This window comes from Pantherophis guttatus, chromosome 10 (genome assembly GCF_059756535.1).
Source record: "Pantherophis guttatus breed Tessera chromosome 10, ASM5975653v1, whole genome shotgun sequence".
In the NCBI taxonomy this organism is placed as follows: domain Eukaryota; kingdom Metazoa; phylum Chordata; class Lepidosauria; order Squamata; family Colubridae; genus Pantherophis; species Pantherophis guttatus.
Genome location: NC_142072.1, coordinates 13,548,553 through 13,572,784, shown reverse-complemented (window position 1 = coordinate 13,572,784; position 24,232 = coordinate 13,548,553). Strand labels below are relative to the sequence as shown.

Sequence of the window (24,232 nt, the reverse complement as noted above, 5' to 3'; positions counted from 1 at the left end):
ATGGGGATGCTGCAAAGATCATAAGTGTGAAAAACGATCATAAGTCTCTGTTTCAGTGCCATTGTTGCTTTGAATGGTCATTAAATGAATGATTGTACGTGGAGGACTCCCTGTACTGCATTTTCGATTGTCTCCTGGGAGAAGGGGGCTGCAGACTGGGGAAAGCCAGTGTCTCACGGGAAGAAGCAAAGCTGAGATAATTTAGATATCCGGTATTGCAGAAATAAGATTCCCTCCCACTTCCTCTTTCCCACAAAGTCCCATATCATGGGACGAATTACAAATGAAAGGAACAAAATAGATTGCCTCACAAAGGCACAAAACAAGGATTAATTGGGCTTTATTAACAAGCCATATACTACTTATGGTTGTTTGCTAATGCCTTTGGTATAGCTATTAACCATAGCTGAATGGGCTGCAATGTTTTTTAATGGGGAGCAGAGGAATTGGGAGGCTGCAGGAGGTGGGCTAAAGTGACTAGTTATTAATCTGGGCCTGCAGGCTCTTTAGAAAGAGAGTGGAAGGGCAGGAGGTGTTGTCAATGAATTGCTTTGCTCTCTCTCCATGGAAGGTCAGCCCTGGGTAAAAAAAAAAAAAGACGGGTAGTCCTTGACTTACGACTGGTCACTTGGCACCCGTTCAAAGTTATGATGGACTTAACTACGGGCAACTTATGACTTGGATTCAAAGTGATAACAGGCCCCCTCTGTGATCCTGCGGTTGAATTTAGATGCTTGGCAACATGGCTGCTTACAGTGTTTCCCGGTCATGTGACTGTGTTTTATGATGATGTTGATGACAGCCAGCATTTGCTTCCAGTTTTGTGAACTTAACAACCGTGACAATGTGGTGGCCATTTAAAAACTCAGCATTTGCACCACAAAAAAACCCCTAAAATCGGATTGGTCATTTTACAACCTTACAACCTGTGATTTATTTATTTATTTTATTTATTAGTCCAATTTATATGCCGCCCTTCTCCATAGACTCAGGGCGGCTTACAATGCATTATAGCAATAGCCTGCATACTGTTATGTATATACCTGCTTATTAGGGCTTTCGGCCCCTCCTAAGCGGTGTTGTTCTATACAAAGCTGGCTTATTGCCCCCACAATCCAGGTCCTCAATTTACCTATCTCGAAAGGATGGAAGGCTGAGTCAACCTTGAGCCTGGTGAGATTTGAACTCGCACTAATTGCAGGGAGCTGGCAGCTAAGTGCTAGCACTTAACAGCACTTAGTCCGCTGCACCACCGAGGCTCTTGTAATGGGTAGGCTTCATTTTGGTCAGACATTGAGAACTACCTGTAGTCCAACTAAGGGAATATCTACACTAGCATTTGCTGGTGTCAGGCGCAAGGAACCAGAGCAACACCCTGAATTGATCAGAGAAGCTTCTTTATTGCTGCTTGCCTATTTACAAGAATCTTGCCAGACTGGCTGCATTCTCTTGGGGACAACCAGATAAGAAAGGGTTTAAGGGATTTGGGGGAGATCAGGTCTGTGTCACGTCTTGTTCTAAGCTCGCCAGTCTCTTCGCTTCTTCACCCACTCTAGCTGGGCATTCCACTACATCTGGCTAGCTTCTTTTTTTCCTACCGTGAATGCTGAATCAGGAGATTCAGGCAGTTCTAATGAGTATAAAAGATTTATTGCAAGCTTAAATTCTATACAAGAATCTGACCAACTAATGTTCAAGGGAAATGAGTGGGAGATAAGAAAGGCATTCAAGGTGGGCTGGTCTTAGATCTCTTGTGGGCATGCAGAGACTTGTGGCTTATGATGCATTTGACCCCTCCCCCAGCCTGATTATCTCCTCCAATGGCCAGGGGACTGAAGATTTGGGTACCTTCCGGCCATTGAGCCATGGTGTTGAAGCAGACACTCTCTCATTCAACTTCTGAATGGAAGAATTTCATCGCAACACGTCGAGAAATAGATAAACAAGGAATAGACTATATTCAGATTCAGAAATTAGTTCTGGGGAGCGTAAATTAAGGTCAGCTCATTTCTGAATATGGAGCAGGTACATTTCTTCTGCATCTTGTTCATTTATTAGTCTAGAAAGTTGTTCCTGGCCATGTTTTCCATTTGTCCTACTCTGTCAAAAGTGGGTCTAATTAATGCGTCCTTTATGTTTCTTTCCTTTGCTTCCCTTGCATTGGAAGAGGGGACCGTGCTGTAACAGCTGCTTTTAGAATAATCAGCACAGTGCAATGCACATTTTTTAAAAAATACAGTAGTTTCTCTTGCTGTGAGCTAAGGACGTGAGTCTGTGACCATTAATAAAAGCAAGAGATAGAACCATAGGGAAAATGTTCCATTTATATGCACCATGCACTCTTCCCCCCTTTTCCCTCAAACAACCCCTCCGAGATTAACAGTTACATATCCAAAAAAGGAATTATTTCATTTCCTACAGACACAGCATATAATACAGTTTTGGAATAGGGCAGTAGTGTACTGATGTTTTGGAGAACACTTGGCCTATGCAAATCAGACAGAATCTCAGTTGAATTGCCACATCCAAATAGGCAATTTTTAACGTAGGAAATCAGTCCAACTGACCAATTTGAACTGGTTTGAAAAAAATCCATCTGGTGGAGTGGTTGAATTAGATGCAATCTGGATTTCAGAAATGGCTGTTGGGAACAACACAGAAGCTTCTGAATTGCCCATATCTGTTTGGAATTATCAGGTTTTATTGTGTTTTTTTTTTAAAAAATGAAATTCAGCGAAGAAAGGTGAGGTTGATGGAGATGTTTGATAGGATCTCAGTCAAATTCTTGCACAATCCGAAGCGAGCAGATGTTGAACTGATGAAGTTTGGAAACAAATAGTAACGCCTTTGCAATTATTTATGTGCCGCTTATTAGAACATGTCTGATTGTACAGTTCATTTTGATTTGAGAAAGGTCAAGTTTGGGCAATTTCGCTGAACCTCTATTGAATTCACCTATTGCATTGAATCGCTATTGTATTGTGCACCTCTCACAACTTAATTTTGTTGAAAAGACAGCACTTTTGTATAGGCATTTCAACTTCCTTCAAAGCTCCTTTAGATACACAGAATGGTTTTGCTAGGAGCATCTGGCTTGATCTGCAGGCTTGTCTCCTTGTGATACTTTTTATTCTCCGATGTAAAGATGGGAAAAAGAGGCAGCTACAAGCCCTCCCCCCCTTTTTTTTCCTATTTCTTTTTTTATTTCTTTCTCTTGTAAGTATTTTGAATGAGGTTTAATGCAGGAGTGGATTGGGAATGACCTTAGGGTCACATCCAGCCATCAGCTTAATTTCAAATTGATTTCTCCGAATGTGTGCAACTCAAGGTTTGCCTGCCTGTCTTGCTGTGTGGAGGAGACTAAAAAGTTAATATTATAAAGGGGATGTTTCAGTGTGAATCGGTGCAAGTAGTCCTCGACTTATGATGATTCACTTAGCTCCCCTTTGACGTTACAATGATGTTGGAAAACGTGACTTATGACCAGTCATTGCATTTATGACTGTCACAACATCGCTGCTGTCCAGGGATCACAGGATCACCATTTGTGACCTTCCCAGTCAGCTTTTGACAAGCAAAGTCAGTGGGGGAAGTCGAATTTGCTTAGTGACGACAACCAAAAAGGTCATAAAATCAAGAGCGACTCACTTAATGATCGCCCTGCTCAGTGATGGAAGTTTCTAATTCTAGTTGTAAATCAAGGATTACCTGTACTGCTGACTTCCTGTTTGCTGCTGGCCGCCGCCAGACGTTCCTTAGGGATCGTCAGCTTCCACTGCCTGTTAGAGCCGCCTTCACAACGGAACGGCGGCTCGAAAAAACTCCGTTCCCATGAGGAAACGGAGATAGAGCCGGCAGGGGTGGGTAGAACTCTCTGCAGAGTCCCAAAAGTTTTTCTTTTACTTTTGGGATGGAGCGGATGAGATGCCCCATATCCCCAGCCGTTGCTCCGGGCTTTGGGAGACCTCTGCTAATGCAGAGCCAGGCGTCAAAAGCAAGCTTGCGAATTTGACAGATTACTCAAAGAAATGTGAGCTGGACCTGTAATACTGAAGCGCAAGTATTTTACTTATCTTTTAAAAATTACTTAAGAGAATAGAGGAAGAGAAAGAGGAAAAAAGTTTCTTTTTAAAATGGCGTCTGCCGCGGCTGGAGAAGAGTTTGAGAGGGAAAGTTCTTCCGTTTTTTATTATTACAATGTAGCGGAATAAATACCACTGGCTACATTTGTAGACAAAACTCCGCTCCTGTTTTTGTTTTTCTCTTTTTTCCCTGGAGGCTTGAGTGTTGCTGGCTGGAAGTCTTTTGTCTTGTTTTTTTTTTTTTTCTTCTTCTAACAAAGCCTGCTTAGGCGGAAACATGGCACTGAGGCTTGTGAAGTCAGACAAACAAATAGGTGGGGGGGATTCCCCCACCAAGAATTTAAAGCAATATGTTTTAACTCTTCAGTCCCAGAAACCTGATTTTAATATAATAGAATTTCTCTTAGAGGAGATTGAAAGAAGGGATGAGATTGTGAATCAGCAACTTGAAAAATTTAAGCAGGAAACTAAGGAATTGGTGAAATCCAAGTTTGACTTTTTGCAGCAAAAAATTTTAAAATTGCCAGAATTCATGATTCGGTTGGATACAAATACTAATTTACTAGAGTCAAAAATGGATGAAATTCAAGATAAATTGGACAATAGATTTCAAAAAATTGAAAATGATTTGTTAAATATTCAGGATTATAGTTCAGAAGAAAAATTTAAAATGGATGCTGACCAAAAGTCTGGTAATGTAGAATATCTGGAACAGAGGATTCAAAAAGAGGTTCTAAAGATACAATATAATTTCACAGAATATGCAATAAGACTTAGAGGTTTGCAGGAAAATAACAGAGATGACTTAAGGAAAATATCTTCTGAATTTCTAGCTGGGATTTTAAAGATTCAACCTGAGGAAGTGTTTTGTAGGATTGACAGAGCTTATCGAATAAACTCTTGGACTGCCAAGCAAAGGCAATTGCCTAGAGATGTGGTAATCTATTTTTCAGATAAAGAAATTAGGAATAAAATTGTGCAAAATTCCTTCAATTCTAATTTGCAATTGTATGGAAGAAAGATTTGGATTTACAAGGAACTCCCACCTAAGATATTAATGGAAAGGAAGAAATTTGGCTTTCTGGTGTCTGAGTTAAAAAGGAGAAATATTCAATTCCGGTGGGACGTCCCAGTTGGTATTATATTGAGATATCAAGGAGAAAGATACCAGTTAAATACTGTTGAAAGGGCGGAAGAATTTTATCAAAATAGGTTGAAAATGAATTTAACGTCTTCAGATATAATACAGGATAAGCAGAAGGAGCTGGAACTAAAGACAGAGACTGTACCAGATAAATTGCCTTTGGATTTATCGGATACCCCAGCTGGATTATCTACAAATTTGAGAGAAGTGCCATCTGATTTTAATGTGATGACTTATCAAGGCAAGGACAAGCATGGAAACCAATTAGAGGATATACAAGGGATAAAAAAGAAATGCGAGACACAAAAAATTAGGATGGAGGTCAAACCCACAAAAAGAAAACAAAAAAAGAAATAGGTTGTACAAAAATAGAAATTTCTAACCCAAGCAACAGTGAAGCCAGTGATTTTAAAATATGAATGATTATGTGAAAACATAGAGGAGGCGACATATTGGTCAATATCATCCTGAGGATAGTGGCAGATCTCTGCATTGCCGTAATTTTGGGACATGGAAAGAGCCTCAAATTGATGGTTTTGAATTATCTATTTTGAAACTTCTTTTTGTGTTGATAAATATATTATAATTATCTTGAATTATAAGGCAAGAGAATCACATTGGGACATGCAGAAGATCGGGTTGTTACCCAATACGATGATGGAAATTAATAATCCTGATGAAACCCACAATTATTATTATATGGAATACAATTATAATGTCACTCGGGTGGTTGTTTTTACTTTTATATATATAAGAAGATGTTTACTACTGATGGGGGCAGATATGATTGGAGATCTTGAATAAACTGTTGCATCCGCAAGCTATGTCACCCTATTATGGATGTTGGTTTTAACAATCCAGTGGAAAGACTTCAAGAAGATATTATATGGACTATAAATTTAAAGTTATTGTCTTTTCTTTTTTTTATTTAGATATAATGGAATATATATATATATATATTTTTAAGTAGTGTGGGCAGTGAATTAAAGATATCAAGAATTGTTGTGTATGGTAAATTTGTAAGACAGTGGGTGAATAAGCTAGCTACAGACTGATTAGTTTAAGAAAAGGGATTTTTAAGTGATACATTTAGGGGAGTGGAGGAAATGGATAGAGTGGAATAAATGTTAAATTAGATTTTATGGGGAGCCCGCTTTGAAATGTTATTAAAGTAGGACTTATTGTATAGTTTTAAAGTGGAAGGTGGTTTTGAATTGTTGCAATAATGCATAGATATAAAACACTATTATGCTAAATTAGAGTTATTTTATAATAGTTATAGTATAATGTGTTTGTTTTTTTTTGTTTTGTTTTTTTTTCTTCTTCTTTTCTGAAATGTATGGATAAAGGGGGATTTATAATACTTTTAGTAAGTAAAGGTCAGTATTTTGAGGAGGGAGTAAGTAATCTGTTATGAATTAGGGTTTTTTTTTGTTACGAAGAAGTCACAGGGGGGGAAGGGTGGGGAGGGGGGGTTAGGGAGGGGGGGGAGGGGGGGGAAAAAGGGGGAAAAATTTGTATTTGAAAACCTTTTTAATAAAAAAAAAAAGGATTACCTGTACTGCTTACCTCAGCCATACCCAGTATCTAACCCAGGGGTGAAATGCTCCCGGTTCGGTAGCGATGGCGGCGGGAAGTTCGGAGAACCGGTAGCAAAAATCCCTGCCCCCCCATGCCTAGCTGAGCCGCGCAATCATCAGAGGCTTTTTAAAATTATTTTTAAAAGCATTTTTTCTGCAACCTCTTCAGCCGAAGAGGTTGTAGAAAAAATGCTTTTAAAAGCCTCTGACGATCCTACTGAGTTGCCTGATCGTCAGAGGCTTTTAAAAGCATTTTTTTTTACAACCTCTTTGGCCGAAGAGGTTGTAGAAAAAATGGTTTTAAAAGTAAAAAAAAAAGGTGGCCACGCCCACCTAGTCACATTATAACCCCGCCCCCCACCAAGCCTCGCCCACAGAACCGATAATAATAAATTTTACATTTCACCATTGATCTAACCTCTGCGGTTTACTTCTAAGGGAAAAACATTATGGTCAGAAAAATCCTGATTGTGTGGAAATGGATAGGTTAACATTAAAGATAAAGGATAAAGAAGGCACAGAATATTTTTTTAACATGGGATTTATTTTACAAATGGTTAGACAATAAAGGTAGAAATTAGAAGTTGGAAGAATACCGCTATATACAAGTAAATATTATTGTTATTATTGATATTATGTATAAGTAAATTGACCCAGACAATACACTGTTTATTAAGCACTCATATATGTTAAAGAAAAATGTACAAATAAAATGTATATAAAAAAGAAAAACTCTGACTGAATGTGAAGTAAAAAGTAATAAAGCCAGGATTTGGGGGGGTGGGGGGGGGGAGAGCTAGAAGCCAAGAGACTGTAAGTTCTAATTCTGCCGTAGGCATGAAAGCTGGCCAGATGTCTTTGGCCAATCACCAGGAGACTGTGAGTTCTAGTCCCGCTTTAGGCATGAAAGCCCGCTGAATGGCTTTGGACCAATGACTTTCTCTCAGCCCAACTCACTTCACAGGATTGTTATTTTTGGGAAAATGGGAAGAGGATATAGTATTGTGTTGTTCACTATCTTGAGTTATTTACAAAAAGAAAATAATAAAAAGGTGCAAATAATTACAATAATAAAAACAGTGGTAGTACCTGAAAACAGCAGAAGAGAAGAGAACAAACTAGAGAAGATCACAAAATTCGAAGACCCACAAATAGAAATAGAACAGTTGTGGCAAAAGAAAGCAAAGCCAGTACTCATAGTAATGGTTTAGTAATTCAGTTTTGGTCGCCACGATATAAAAAAGATGTGGAGACTCTAGAAAGAGTTCAGAGAAGAGCAACCAAGATGATTAAGGGACTGGAGGCTAAAACATATGAAGAACGGTTGCAGGAACTGGGTATGTCTAGTTTGATGAAAAGAAGGACTAGGGGAGACATGAGAGCAGTGTTCCAATATCTCAGGGGCTGCCACAAAGAAGAGGGAGTCAAGCTCTTCTCCAAAGTACTTGAGGGCAGGACAAGAAGCAATGGGTGGAAACTAATCAAGGAGAGAAGCAACCTAGAACTAAGGAGAAATTTCCTGACAGTTAGAACAATGAATCAGTGGAACAACTTGCCTCCAGAAGTTGTGAATGCTCCAACACTGGAAGTTTATAAGAAGATGTTGTATAACCATTTGTCTGAAGTGGTGTAGGGTTTCCTGCCTAAGCAGGGGGTTGGACTAGAAGACCTCCAAGGCCCCTTTTAACTCTGTTATTCTATTCTACTCTAATGGGTGCAATCCCCAGACACTTACAGTACCACTTGAACACCATCAGCAGTGACAAAATCAATTTTACTTAGAACAGTTTATATTCTGTGACCATACTTTTAATACCATCCAACATCCACGTCTGCCTATCCAAGGTCCTTGGGAATGAATTGATAGGTGGATAAAAACGTGAAGTCCTGTCTGAACATTTGGCTGACTCTGCAACGAACTATAGTCCATAAATACAGTGCATATGGTATGCCATTTCTCATGATAACAATGATAATGATGCTTGCTCTTATGAGTAGTACTGTTTACTACAACTGTTACTTACATTTGGCACATCCATAGCATATGCTAAAAAAAATATTCAGGATGGTGGCTGCAATGGTGTGCTTGAAACTCTACAATGCACCTGGAAAATGAGTGAAATGTAGTCCTGTTTTATGGTTGCCTTTTGCTTTGTTTCAGCACCTAGTTTTGATTATGGAGACATACCTTCACCACTGGGAGAGTCGGATAGCACCATCACTGTTCTCCTGCGGCCAGCACAGGGCAGGGGTGCCCCAATCAGGTAGTGATAAGGATAAATGAATGATGATTGAATTTCATATTTTTAACAATGCAATTGTTATTTATTACACAATATTTACAGCCCATGCCATTCCTAACAGGTTTGGGGTGAGAGGCGGGAAGGAGTTGTTAATAAAGTCAAAGGAAACAAAATGGAAAGCTCTGTACACAAAATTAAAATAATTTCATTATAAAGAGTCAACAATAACAGGTGCCCTTTAAATGAAACTAATAACTGAATGCAGGCTGGAATAAAATTGCTTTGAAATACCAGCGAGGTTGGCTTGGTAAGCCATTGTTGTTTGAAATTCATGCTTCTCTGAAAAGGTATTATGGAATACTGCGCACAGTATGGACATATTTTTGAAAGGAATGTAAAAATGTAAAAAAAGAGGAAACCATATTACATTAGGGGGAGTTGTTTACTAAACTCTGCACCGAGAAACATAGCAGGAAAGAAGTCTCTTAAATTGAAAGAAATGTGGAGCATTTCAGTACAGACTTCTCTAGTTTGACAAATGGAGCCTGACATATTTGCTGAAATAAGAAACAGAGAGTAACCAAAATTGACAGATCGGCCGATCTGTATAGGACAGTCAGTCCTATGCAATGGATCATGAATTTTGTTTGAATTTCAAAATAAGGCTATTTCCTTTTATCAAGCGGATTCATTGCATTCCACCTCCTCCTCTTTTCTTTTCCCCCTCTTATCTTTCTTGGCTTTCTAAAAATGTTAACTGCAAGGTTGTTCTTGTCCTTAAGGTGACCAACTTTTTTACAATGAGAAGGAGGACACAAATAAATTGAAGAAAAAAAATATAACGTAAATAAAAGAAACATTTTATTCATTGCAACAATGAGTCTAATGCGTGTGCGTGTGCCGTGTCGTGTTTTGTTAAGAAGTAAACAAAGCCAGTTGCGCGGGGCGCACTCTCTCAAAACAAGTCTCCTGTGCGGAGCTCATGTGTCTCATAATCGCATCTTGCTGCACTGTATCGAGCCTTGATGAATCATCATGTCAAATACAAATACGTCACATCACACGCAATGGATCGGATCGGCATCGATCGAATACGGAGATTTACAGATTAGTCTTCAAATATCGAAAAGGAGGACATGTAGGAGGACACTTTTCGAGAGGACAGAACTTACAAAAGAAGGACTGTCCTCCCTAAATGGTCACCTTATTGTCCTGCAAGGCTGAAACACCCCTTTTTATTGAGATGCTTCACCCATAACTTATGGGGAAAGGAATTCATTGGGGAAAACTCTTGATATAGATAGTGCTCGATTTATGAACACAATTTGGAGCAGAATTTCTGCCGCTGAACAAGGTGCTATCTGAACTGAGTTTAAGGAAATATTTTGGGATCTTCACCGTTCCTTTATTTTGCTTCCTCTACTTCTACTTCTTCCACTTTGCCCTTTTATACATTTTGGAAATCTGTATCTACAAGTTTTGAATGTGTGGAGGATTTTTCTGCATGTCCAGTTCTCAGTTCTTAGAAGACTGAGTTCTATGGGATAATTCTAAGATTGGGGGAGGGACTTGGCTTGGTCTAATATAATTTAATATATACAATTTCAGTGGATGTTCAGTAGATTCTCATCCACAACTGGGATCTGATTACCGTAGTTCAGTGATCAAGATAAATAAAGGGATATGCTATAATTAAGCATGGCAATTGTTTTAAAAAGCATTAAAGCAAAGTCATTGACTTTTTTTTTTTTTTGCAAGAGGACTAGCATTGAGAACCATTGGCCCTACTTGTGCTATCCATCAATTGAATACTTCTACCCAGAAATAATTTTCTTTTCTTCAGTTGTCTTTCTATGGGGCACACAGTTGTTCCAGCCTTCACCCATGCAGCATGTTTATCCTGTTTCAGATAATAACATAATCTGATACTTTTCATTTTAAATAACCTATTAAAACATAATCTGATGAACTATTTCAGCATTTTCGGTTCCTTTCCCCCTTCCCACCGATTGAGCTTGGAAAGAAAAATATGCCCCTAAGAAAGTGAAGGTTTAAATTTTGCCTCCAGGCCTTTTAGAGCAGGGATCTCCAACCTTGGCAACTGTAAGGCTTGTGGACTTCAACTCCCAGAACTCCTCAGCCAGCCATGCTGAGGAATTCTGGGAGTTGAAGTCCACAAGTCTTAAAGTTGCCAAGGTTGGAGATCCCTGTGTTAGGGCACTTTCCTACATCAATGCCTGTGGTTAACTGCATTGGGAGGATGTGGGGGTTCTAAGCAGACAGCCTTGTGTCACACTTCTGCATCGCTCTGTTCTTGCAAGAGCACAGATGTAACTAGTTGGCTCTGAAGACTTCATTAGGTTAGCAGCTGAATTATACTACTGGGATTTTGTCAGGAGCTTTCACTTCCAGACAAAACTGAGGGATGTGACTGTCAGCTTAATATGTTTTAGGCTTTTCGGCTTCCTGTGTAGTCTTCGCTATCCATTTATATGTCTCAGGGAGGGAAAGATTTGGTTTGCTTTTTTCAACCAGGTGGTTAATAAAACCTGTTTCAGTATGCAAGACTTTGTCAGGTATTTAAGCGGATACCTTTAGACACATGGCTAATAGCTATTTTGATGGTGGTAGTAAGGTTGCCAAAGCTTCTGTTTTGAGATCTTTAGTGAGACCCTTCCAAAGGCAGAATAGAACAATTGTGTGTTGTGTTGATGGGCAATGGAAGAGCGACATCTTCCTTAGTGGATCTCCTGGGGCTTTTGCTTGGAGGAAGGACCAGCCTAGGCTTCTTTGAACGTGTTGTGTATACCGAGTTGGGAGCTTCCTTTCCTTTAGCTTTTGGCAGTGAGGAAACGGCAGTCAGCAAGATCCAAATTTAGCAGCTGCCTTCCGATCAGATTGGTTGGCCAAAGCTTGTATCTGTCTTCCTTGGGGAGCTATTTTGGTAATTTCAAAGATGGAGAACGGATGACAGCGCATCTGCTTTGGTAAGTCATTGAAACAGATCAGCAATGCCTCCATAATGAAAATGCTTTTCGCCAGATCCCTGATACGTTACTAGCTGGCCCAAAGTGAGGCAAACTGCAGGAACCCAGAAGCTCCGTGAATGTATGTTATCTTCTACTACATTCACATAATGCAGGAGCACCTTTTCTGCTTTTTCTCTTAAGAATAAGAGAGTCCATAGGTCCTTTCTGGAAACAATAGGTGGAGCTTAAATGGGAGTACAATTAGAAACAAATGTAGATGAAGCATCTTTTTCTTCTTGTTGATACTCTCTTGTGATGGAATCTAGTAGCCTGGATCCCCAGGAAGAAGAGGGTGCATTCCAGAGGAATAAGAGACAATTCATCTAGATATTTTATGTGAGAGAATGAAAGTGAAGACAGTCCCTCCCTAATAGTTCCCAGAGGATATGATAGATGCAGATAGTCAGAGTGTTTAGTCTGGCAAGATTCCGTCTACAGGTGGGGAAACAATACAAAACTCAGCTTGGAAGAATCCCCACATGTCGTTCTTGGGTCTGAAACCCCCTTTTCCACTCTATTTCTTCCTCGCTACAGATTGCTTTGACAAACGCCAATTTACAGCTTGCAGGAAGCCTTTGCAATTAGTCAAGAGCTGTGTAAAATTAAGTTAAGGGTCCCAAGTTGACAATACTTATCATTGACTATTATGGTGCTGGGTGATTGACTATTATGATGTAGAATTGAGGGGGGAAAACCCTGCTGCTAATGTTCCATTTACAGGGGAATGCTTCTATGAGAAGGCAAAATTATTTGCGAAGTTTTCAGGAGGAGTCTTTCAGATAATAGTATGAGCATTCCTTCTTCCAGTTGGCTTTAATTCCTTTGCTGATGGAAAACTTTTTGGAGGTCTCGGACAAACACGACCATGCTTATTTCATAGCATATTCTGCAATCTCTTAGCAGGAAGTTATAAGCACTTCCTCCAGCATCGGAATAATGGGGTATTCCAGAATCAAAAGTGTATCTGTTTCTTCCTTCCTCCTGGAAACTTTCCTGAAGGCAATTCATTTACGAACAGTGGAGTGGTGATGCCATCCCCTTAGATCAAAAGATTTATTATCCACTACAAATAGATAAGTCAGAAGATAGACAATGTGGATTTAGAAAGGGCAGTGTAGGGGAATCAACAGCCCCTCTCTGAGGGAGATGAAGGGTTAAAGAAGTGTGAAAAATAAATAATTAAAATTAAATTAGTTTAGGATGGGCTTCATTTAACATCGCCTATTGTTTTTGCTTTCTCTTCCCAACCTTCTCTGCTTCCTGGGATCTCAGCACTTATCAAGTCATTGTGGAAGAAGACAGACCTAGGAAGATCAAGCGGGAGTTAAGTGGCCCAGAATGCTTTCCAGTGCCACTCACTTTTGATGACGCCATGTCCCGTGGCTTGGTTCACTACTTCGGAGCTGAACTGTCCCCAGGCAGCCTCACAGAAGCCAGACCCTTCACTGTAGGGGACAATCAAACCTACAGTGGTTACTGGAATCCTCCGCTGGAACCCAAGAAAGCCTATCTCATCTATTTCCAGGCTATGAGCAATCTCAAAGGGGTAAGTAGCAAGCTCTGAGTGTTAATTGGTACAACTCCATCTTTAAAATATATTAGTTTCTATCAGTGGTGAAATCCATTTTTTTTTTTACTACTGGTTCTGTAGTAAAAGACTAAGACACCAAGACACTGTGGGTGTGTCTTGGTGGGTGTGGCGTGGCTTGGTGGGCATGGCAGGGGAAGGATACTGCAAAATCCCCATTCCCTCCCTACTCCAGGGGAAGCATATTGCAAAATCTCCATTCCCACCCCACTCTGGGGCCAGCCAGAGATGTATTTGCTGGTTCTCTGAACTACTCAAAATTTTCACTACCGGTTCTTTGAACTACTCAACATTTCCGCTACCGGTTCTCCAGAACCTGTCAGAACCTGCTGGATTCCACCCCCGGTTTCTATGACTCTTTTCCTTAAGCTGACTGTGATTTCCTATCAGGGTGAAATACCCAACAGTCTTAAGTTCAACCGTCTTATTGCAGTAGGTGTTCCCACCACTAATTGAACCATGAGATGATTTCCTAACATTTAGGACTATAATTAAGGGGAGGAACACTTTCTTCGTATGTGGAGCATCCTAAATTGAGTTGCTTCCATTTCCAGTTTAAAAAGACTGGCAAATCTTTAATTTTCAGACTTGGGGAAGTGTTTGCCAGACAATCTAGCTAAATGGATAAATAACTTAGCAGTCTTGTATGCTTGTAATGCAAGGGTCCCATCTGGATGGGTGACTCATACATATTATTTACGCATGATCTGGGCTGCCTGTACAGGGATGTATGCATGTACACACACTGTACAGGCAATGTGCAAATTTGATTTTCATTAAATGAAAATCAAAAAACAGCCCACCGGACTTCATCACATTTAGATGTCCAAGATTAGCAGTAGGGCTCTGCAATCAACTCTCATTCAGTATGAAATGGGATGACTGAATCTAATTTCACAAGTTGAACACATTTCAAGATTCAGTTAAATTGTTTTTAAATCTTTTATAAGCTGCAGGATCTCTGGCAGAGCACAGAATTTATATGCAGGAGCAACATCTCCAAGCATACCCTCTCCAGTTAAAAACATCAGGAATCAAATGATGGAGATAGCGGTTACTGTTTATTAGACTAGACAACATTTGGCATGATGTACGTCCCATGTTCTTATCCTCAGCTTTGTTTTAAGGATCTTACATATGATCCAGACCTTTTCTTTTCCTGCAGAATCAGATTTATCTCTCTCTATCCATCCATCAATTAATCATGGTTCAGCATTGTACTATGCAGGTTTTGTATAACTGTCTGATGGCAAGTATGATCAATACTGAAATAAGATGTGAGAACAGCAGAAGATCACAAAACTATCCAAGGGAAGAAAGCCATCTGACAATGGAGCAATGCGATTTAGGTTTTTTTCTTCTTTTTGTGTTTTCAACTCAGTATTTTTTTTAATTCCTGGTGGCTGCCTGGACAAGTCCCTGCAGGTTTTTTTGGCAAGATTTCAGAAGTGGTTTGCCATTGCCTGCTTCCCATGACCGAAAAAGAGTGATCTAAGGTAGAACTAGAACTCACAGACTCCCAGTTTCTAGCCTGATGCTTTAACCACTACGCCAAACTAACACTCTGGATTTTAACTGTGGATGTAACTTAAAACTATTAAGAAGTTATCTTGCCCGTTTCCTTGCTTAGGCAAAAGGGCAAAAGGCTTGGGAATTCAGCAACCTGGGCAGATGGTCAACTTGTGTTTCCAAACCTTCTCAGTTTTCTTGAAGTCCTTCCCTGGTTCCCACATCACCCACTTGCATTTGTCAAATGTCATGCAAGTCGTAAGCCATTCAGAGTATATTCAGATGTGTCTATGCTTTATTTAAACTAAAAATTGCAATAGCAATAGCACTTAGACTTATATACTGCTTCATAGTGCTTTACAGCCCTCTCTAAGCGGTTTACAAAGTCAGCATATTGTCCCCAACAATCTGAGTCCTCATTTTATCCACCTTGGAAGGAAGGAAGGCTGAGTCAACCTTGAGCCTGGTAAGATTCGAACTGCCAAATTGCGGGCAGCTGGCAGTCAGCAGAAGTAGCCTGCAGTACTGCACTCTAACCACTGCACCACCGAGACCTTAAAAAAAAGATAACAAAAGCTTGTTCTTAACCCTTGTTTGGTTTCAGGAGATTATTCTTGGGATTCATGTGGTCTCTTCCAAGCCCAAAATGTTAATTATTGTAAGACCACGCTCATTTCACAGCCCAGATTTTAGGAGGAACAGAGCAGCTACAGGACTGTTTTTGAAAGACTTTAACTTTGCCCAGGATTCTTTCTAGTCTCTTCCTTGCAAATGCAATCTGGTTCTCTTGCAGTTGGCATCGAAATATTCCCAACGGTCCAACAAGGAATCTTAACGCCATGAGTTGATAGAAGGGACATTAAGCCAAATAATGACGATTAGTTTAATTTCCTCCACTTCCATCTGCAGCAGTGGCATTATTATATCATTTGGCAGGAAGACAGGCAGGGAGGCAGGCAGGCAAACAAAGTGGAGAATGTTTTTGTGCTGGGGAAAGATTTTGAGGGAGGATCTGGACAATGGAGGATAGAAAGCAGAGGACAAGTGGATTTTCTTGCTTTGGTGCCTGAGCCTCTGCCCAGTCTCTTGAATACCTTATTGTCAGTCCTTGCCAAGGAAAACCATCAGCCTAATTGTGTTGTTTCCTTACCTGTAGGCTGTAATCTGTGGTAGTGGTGGTGAGTGGAGATTCAGTGTCAAATGGCATAGCCTCCCTTCAAATGTGTCTCAGATTACTGAATTGTGACTGAAGGGACAGCATTTCCATTTCTTTCTGGGAGATACCTGAAATCTGCAGCCTGCAGATGAAGAATGACAGAATAATGGAGTTGGAAGGGACTTTGGAGGTCTTCTAGTCTAACCCCATGCTCAAGCAGGAGACCCTCTACCATTCTGGACAAAAGGCTGTCCAATCTCTTCTTAAAAACCTCCAATGAGGGAGCATCAATGGGGTGGGGAATATGTGGTGGGTGGGAGTGTTTGGGGATTGTTATGTGTGTTGGACCTGGTCTTTGGGTGTTAAGTGAATTTTGTTGTATAGGTATACTGTGTATACACGTACAATGACAATAAAGTTGTTGTTGTTGTTGTTGTTGTTGTTGTTGTTGTTGTTGTTGTTATTATTATTATTATTATTATTATTATTATTATTATTATTTAATCTTTAGTGAGATTCACAGCCTTTGAGGCTGGTTAATAGCTCAGCAGCTCGAGTCCTAACTAAGGACCTAGGAACTGTTAAGGTATCGTCGGAGGATGTAAGCTGTTCCAAGTAAGGTGGTTTTTTGTAGAGTCAAAATGTTCAAGTCCGGCAAATTTAGAATTTCTAAATAGCGGGGTAGCCCTTTGGGTATTGCTCAAATTATTATTGCTCAAATTATTGCTCAAATATTATTATTATTACTATTACTATTATTATTATTATTATTATTATTATTATTATTATTATTATTATTATTATTATTATTATTATTATTATTATTATTATTATTTATTAGATTTCTATACCGCCCTACTCCCGAAGGACTCAGGGCGGTGCACAGCCAAACAATAAAAACACATACAATACAAAATTTAAAAAATAGAATAAAATCAAATTAAATAATTTTGGCCCCGACAAATTTAAAACCCCAAACTTTTAAAACCAATTTAAAATTGAATATATAAATACTAAAAAATATTTAAAATTTTAAAAATCTTTTATAAAAGAGGGGGAAAATTAGGCCAGGCCGGCCTGGTGAAATAGTAAGGTCTTTATTATTATTATTATTATTATTATTATTATTATTATTATTATTATTATTATTATTATTATTATTATTATTATTATCCACAACTTCTGGAGGCAAACCATCCCACTGCTTACTTATTTTCACAGTCAGGAAATTTTTCTTTAGTTCTAGGTCAGGGGTCCCCAACTCCTGGGGCCGCATACTGCTACTGGTCCATGGCCCATTTGGAACCAGGCTGCACAAGCGGTGGCAAGCATGTTAAGCTTCATTTGTGCATGTGTGGGAGATCAATTGTGTGCACGAAATCATCCCTCACTCCTCCGCTATTGCTACTGCTGGTCCGTGGAGCCAGAAAAGTTGGAGACCACTGTTTAGATACTCTGTATAGGGGTCTGTTTGCTCACCAAAAACCCACCACCCTGCCCTTATACCAAGCCAGGCCATTGGTGAATCCAGCACAGCATCAATGGTGGGTCTCCAGAATATTGAGGAAAGATCTGAGAACGATTTTTATTTCAAGCTGTCAGGAAGTAGTGAAGTCTTAAATGAGGGGTTTTGTGTGTGTGTATTCTTCCCTAAGTAATTTCACTTGGTCTAAAGCAGTGTTTCTCAACCTTGGCCACCTGAAGATGCGTGGACTTCAACACCCAGAATTCCCCAGCCAGCTCTGAGTTGAAGGTGACCAAGGTTGAGAAACACTGGTCTAAAGGGGAAAAAAAGTATTATCAAAGGGAATTTGTCAGGTATGAGGTGCACGTACCAATGATAATTGGAAAAGAAACATATAGTTCATGGAATGTTCATATTTAGTGGTTTGCAGCCACCCTGGAGAACAGTACAATATCCAACACGTTCATCCCTTCCTCAAAAAACAAAAATGAAATAGCTCCCCGAGTATTATGATCTTCCTCATATGCTGGTCTATGACCGTAATAATTTTGACATCTGAATTTGAATTCATTTGAATTTTATTTTGAATAATTGATTTGATATCTTTCATTTCAGATAACAAGTCAAAGAGATCATGGGTGTGATAAAAACCTTGCTTATCTTTTTATTCTTTTGTAGGAAACAAGGCTGAATTGTATCCGAATAGCTCGGAAAGGTAAATATTCTTACACGTTTATTTACTTGATTTTTTAAAAAATTCTACCTTTATATTTGGTCGATTCAAGGTGATGCTACCACTTCTTATTTCCGCCATATCATCCTATGAGATGGGTTGGGTTGAGAAGGACTCACCCAATTGGCTAAGGAAGGACTAGAACTCACAGTCTCCTGGTTTCTAGTCTGGTGCCTTCACCACTAGATAAAATTGGCTCTAGTTTTTGGAAGTAGTTGGTCCTTGCCTTCTTCTTCCTAGACCTGAGAGAGAGAGAGAGAGAGAGAGACTGGCCCAAAGTCACCCAGATAATTTTCACACTTAAGGAAAGACTAGAACTCATGGTCTCCTGGTTTTTAGCCAGACACCTTTGCCACTACACTAAAGTGTCCCCCCTCTTCCTCCCTCTCTTCATGCTTCGTAAAAGCTGTCTACTTCTAAGAAGTCTTTCCCTGCCTCTGTAGATGTGTAGGGCAATTGCTTTCATCACACACTCAAGTGGCATCTTCCTTTCCTTCCTTCCCCTCCTGAAGTCTGAATTGTACAAATCTGTTCTGCCCCAGCTCCAGATTCCTGAGGATATTGACACACACCAACGGTCCTTATCAAATTTATTAAGTAGCAAGAATAAACCAAAGTCCGGCAAAGATTGGCAACCAGCCCAGAAAACAAGATATGATAAGACTTTTCCAAAAATGCTCTGATGATAATTACAAGTTGTTTCCAGCAAGAAACTTACTAACGGCATGTGACTTAAATAGGCTAAGAGAGTGGCCAATTATCCTCAAGCCTTACTCTCGAGGAGACCTCCTCCTCCTGAGTAGCCACTCCTGCCCTTTGGCAGCCCTGCGTGCTTGAGCATTGAGGAGAAGCTCCTCCACTTCACTCTCTCCACTTGAAGGAACCTCTGGAGGTTCTGACGGCCCTGGCTGAGTCTCTGCCTCTGGCACCACATCCTCTTCAGCCTCCTCGCTGTCCGACGCGAGCCCCGGCTGCGCAGGCTGCTGGCGCGACACCACACCAGCCTCCTCGTCATCAGGATCAGCCACGATCCGCGCAGGCCGCTGGCGGGCCACAACAAAATCTCATGTCCCCCAGACATAATCCAAAAAATCCCAGCAGTAATCTGAATGGCTCTCCAGAGACACTGGAAGAACAGAGACTTTTTTGGGAGGGTTGTTTTTGTTCTACATAAAAGGCAGACTTTGGAGAAATTACTGTACTCTAAAATTCAGCTGTTAAAACCAATCTATAATAACAATCTGCATCAAGGATGGGCAATGGTTGGGTGATAATCAGTAGTGGGTTCCACTTACCTTGCTACTGGTTCGGAACTGGGAGCGAGCGTGTGCACAGTCGCTTCACTCATGCGTGGTGCTTCTGCACATGCGCAGAACCTTCTGTGCATGCACAGAGCGTCCGTGATGATATCCGGGTGGGTGGGTGGAACATCCCGCCACTGCCACTACCGGTTCTACCGGGGCAAACCGGTAGAAAACCACCACTGGTGATAATGCAAGATGAGCAGGACTATGCGGTACATGTATGGGCGGGCAGAATTTTCTGATGGTGGTTCTCTAAATTTTGGAGAAAAGTTTCAAAGAACTGATAGGACAAAGGGGAAAGAGACATCCAAAAGCTGCAGAAAAGAGATCCAGGACTCCATTGATCTCTAAAACTATGATTGCTGATTCCTGGTGTACAGGGTGCTTGATAGATCACCATATATACTCTAGGATTAGGTCCATGCCTACAAAGAATTTGCTATCTAAATGCCAGCCGAGAATAAGACCAGAAGGAGAACAATTCTAGACAAAGGGAATCGAGAGATCCCCAAATTCACTGAAAGATGCTGTGATGGGCAATTGGCCTTGTGATATGTAGTTTTAATGTTGGGTTGAAATGTTTTCTCTTTTTCAATCTTATTCTCAGGGGCCTTGAGGATTAGTTTTTATTTATTTATTTATTTATTTTATTTATCACATTTTTGAACCACCCATCGCCCTCACAAATATTCTTTCTCACATTTTCTGGTAGCAGATTTGTGTTTGCTTGATGGAAATGGTAGAGGATGCTACTTGCTGGCCTTTTTCCATATTTCTCAATCTGAACAAAAGGAGGTCCCTCCTGATCAGGGATGGTATTCACTTGCCTTCACTACCAGTTCGCAAATGAGAGTGTGCGCATGTGTAGAGCGTCAAAAACGGGATGTCATGATGTCTGGGCGGGTGGGCGGAGCCTCCCGCTGCCGCCACTGCCGGTTTGCCCAAACCGGATAAAACCGGTTGAATAGCACCACTGCTCCTGATCATGTCTTATGGAATGGAAGCAGGAGTGGGTTCTAAATTTTTTTTACTGCTGGTTCTGTGGGCGTGGCTTATTTTGTGGGCATGCCTTGGTGGGGGGTAATATGACTGGGTGGGCGTGGCCAACCTTTTTTTTTTACTTTTAAAAGCATTTTTTTGACAACCTTAAGAGGTTGCAGAAAAAAATGCTTTTAAAAGTAAAAAAAAAAAAAGCCTCTGATGAGGTGAGCAGGGTAAGTGACCGGGCCGGGGACTGGTTCGGGGGCATGGCCAGCCAATGTTATTACCGGTTCTCCGAACTACTACAAATTTTTACTACCTGTTCTTCCGAACCGATGCGAACCGGGAGCAACCCACCATTGAATGGAAGGGAAGTTAGGGATGCCAGGGAGGCTGTAGACTGAGTGACAGAGAACTTGTATGATGGAAGACAAGATATTTAGGCATAATCCTTGGTGACTTGGATCTGGAGACTTTCCATCTTCAACTCTGGTACACTTCACAGTTGGGACACAATTTGAGGATCCTTATGGCTCCTTGTTGAAGAGGAGGTGGCAGTCATGGCTACAGTAGTTTGTTCTAATTGTGTCTATTCCTGGATTTGGTGGTCTGGCTCATGGTGACTCAGTCACCTCCCATTTGGATTGCTGTAATGTTCTCTACAATGGACGTGGTGGCTCAGTGGCTAAGACGCTGAGCTTGTTGATCGAAAGATGCCGCATAATGGGGTGAGCTCCCGTTACTTGTCCCAGCTTCTGCCAACCTAGCACTTTGAAAGCACGTAAAAAATGCAAGTAGAAAAATAGGGACCACCTTTGGTGGGAAGGTAACAGCATTCCGGGCGCCTTTGGCGTTTAGTCATGCCGGCCACATGACCACGGAGATGTCTTTGGACAGCGCTGGCTCTTCGGCTTTGAAACAGAGATGAGTACTGCCCCCTAGAGTCAGGAACAACTAGCACATATGTGCAAGGGGAACCTTTACCTTTATCTTTAACGTGCTCTACAGGGGGCTGCCCTTGAGGAGTGCATAGAGTTTCCTTACTGTAGTTTGTTAATGTATTGTTCCTTTGATTCAGGATATGAAACATGGTAGATTTTTAGTTTCGTATTCAATCCCACTTTAAAATAAAAACAATTAAAATGAAAACAAATAAAAACATACAACATGTACGCAGAAAGTGTACCTTAAACAGTATGAACTCAATCTGCTCATCAGAAACTTTGAAATGACACATTCCTCTTGACGATGAAGCCTAATTCAATTCATTTAAGGACATATTGTAAGCCAGATTTGTTCGGAGGCAATGGCTGGAGGTTTCTTGCTTGTGTCTTGCTTTTAATTGCAAAAGACACACAGATGGATGATTCCTGCCAAATTTCCACAAGGGCAGTTCTAAGTATCATCAAAACAATGACATCAACTACTAAATAATTCACCATGTGAATTCCGAAGACTGTTGCTTGTGACTTAATTGAAAAACCGAGAATCTCTAGGCAAATTTTGATTAGGTTGGAAAACGTTAGGGCTCTTCAAATGTCAACCATGCAAGTGATGTATGTATTAGCTATGTCAAACATCTCCTTGTCAGACATCAACAACATACATGGTTCAGATTTGGTTGTTGGACTAGGCCAGTGATGGCTAACCTTTTTGCCATCGCGTGCCAAAAGCTGGGGGAGTGCTGGGGGGGTCGCGCTCGTGCGTGCCCACACCCATAATTCTATGCGCCCCCCCACGCATGTGTGTGTGTGATCCCCCATGCTCCCCCTGCTTTTGGCATGTGATGGTGGGCATAGTAGGCCCGTTTTTTGCCCTCCCCAGGCTCCAGAGGCTTTCTAGGAGCCTTGGCAGGGCAAAAACAGCCTTCCCCACCTCTCTGGAGGCCCTCCGGAGGCTGGAAAAAGGCCATTTACTGATTTCCATTGGGCCCAGAAGGCCCAAAAATCAGCTGGCCAGTGCACACATGTGTGCTGGAGCTGAGCTAGGGCAACGCTCGCGTGCCCACCAATATGGCTCCATGTGCCACCTGTGGCACGCGTGGCATAGGTTCGCCATCATGGGACTAGGCAGTCAGCTCTATAAATAAATAAATAAATAATTGAGAATGTGGTGCTTTCATCCTTCTTTGGCTCTGAGAACTACAGAAATAAGAACTACCAGTGTTACAGTGGGATAATTTGACATGTGATATAGAAGAAGTGGGGTTTTCTTTTTTTTTGACAATCATGTATATCATTGGAGGATAATTCCAATTTGCTGGTGGAAAAGCATAAATTCTATTACCAACAGAAGTAATCAGAGGAGCATTGTAACTATATGCAAGTCTAGCAATCTACCCACCAGCTGTAACATGTTTAAGAAAATGAAAAGTTGCTATGGAAAGAAGTATCAACTTTAGAACTGAATGCACGTTTATTTAGTACAGAGCTTCCTTTATCTACGATTCCCTGGGTGGTCTGCAGATTGCATACAACCCTTAAAAGCATCCTTCTGATGGTTTTGGCGCCCCTTGAATTTTACCCACTAAAATCCAGGGGTAAACATTTCGCTTCAAGAAGACAAAACGGAAAGAGGATATTTCTTTGAGGCAATATGAGAATTCACATGGTTCTCCGGAGAGCAGAACATCAGACTCCAGGGTTTAGTTGAAAATTTCTTAATTGTCAGAACGTTTGACAAGGGAACCAGTGATTCAAACAAGGTGTGGCTTTTCCTCCAGCGAATGTAATCAAGCCGAAGCTAAAAAGGCATCTCTTAAGGACACGGTGGCTCAGTGGCTAAGACACTGAGCTTGTCGATCGAAAGATCGGCAGTTCAGCGGTTCGAATCTCTAGTGCCGTGTAATGGAGTGAGCTCCTGTTACTTGTCCCAGCTTCTGCCAACCTAGCAGTTCGCAAGCATGTAAAAAATGCAAGTTGAAAAATAGGGACCACCTTTGGTGGGAAGGTAGCAGCGTTCTGTGCGCCTTTGGCGTTTAGTCATGCCAGTCACATGATCACGGAGATGTCTTCGGACAGTGCTGGCTCTTCGGCTTTGAAACAGAGATGAGCACCGTCCCCTAGAGTCAGGAACAACTAGCATGCATGTGTGAGGGGAACCTTTACCTTTATCTAAGGAGGGTTTAATTGGAATTCCATAGTGAAGCAGAGGTTGCCTCAATAGCCCAAGTCTCCCCTACCAATTCTATATCTCTGAAATATGGTGATAAGAATTCCCCATTCCCATTATTAGGTATTTTTTAATTTTATTTAAACTGATAAGAATGCCATAACTCCATAAGCTCCATGAATAACTAAAGGCAAAGGTGAAACTTCCTTGGATTGAACTCAGTTGTGAGTGACACCATGGACACATCCATGAATATTGAAGCAGTTCTCTACTGATTTCTTCCAGGATGCTCTTTTGATTCCACAAT

At 40.8% G+C, this 24,232-nt stretch overlaps 1 protein-coding gene across 8 annotated transcripts in view; it reads left to right on the top strand.

Annotated features, from left to right (window-relative positions):
- Nucleotides 1–24,232, top strand: part of PTPRU (protein tyrosine phosphatase receptor type U) — a 408,282-nt gene that overhangs the window by 266,551 nt on the left and 117,499 nt on the right. For all 8 annotated transcript variants that reach the window (XM_034413695.3, XM_034413698.3, XM_034413697.3 and 5 more), the window contains exons 11-13: nucleotides 8,968–9,070; nucleotides 13,351–13,624; nucleotides 18,475–18,511. In XM_034413695.3, the coding sequence (XP_034269586.2) occupies nucleotides 8,968–9,070; nucleotides 13,351–13,624; nucleotides 18,475–18,511 (414 nt within the window). The remainder of the gene's footprint in view (nucleotides 1–8,967; nucleotides 9,071–13,350; nucleotides 13,625–18,474; nucleotides 18,512–24,232) is intronic.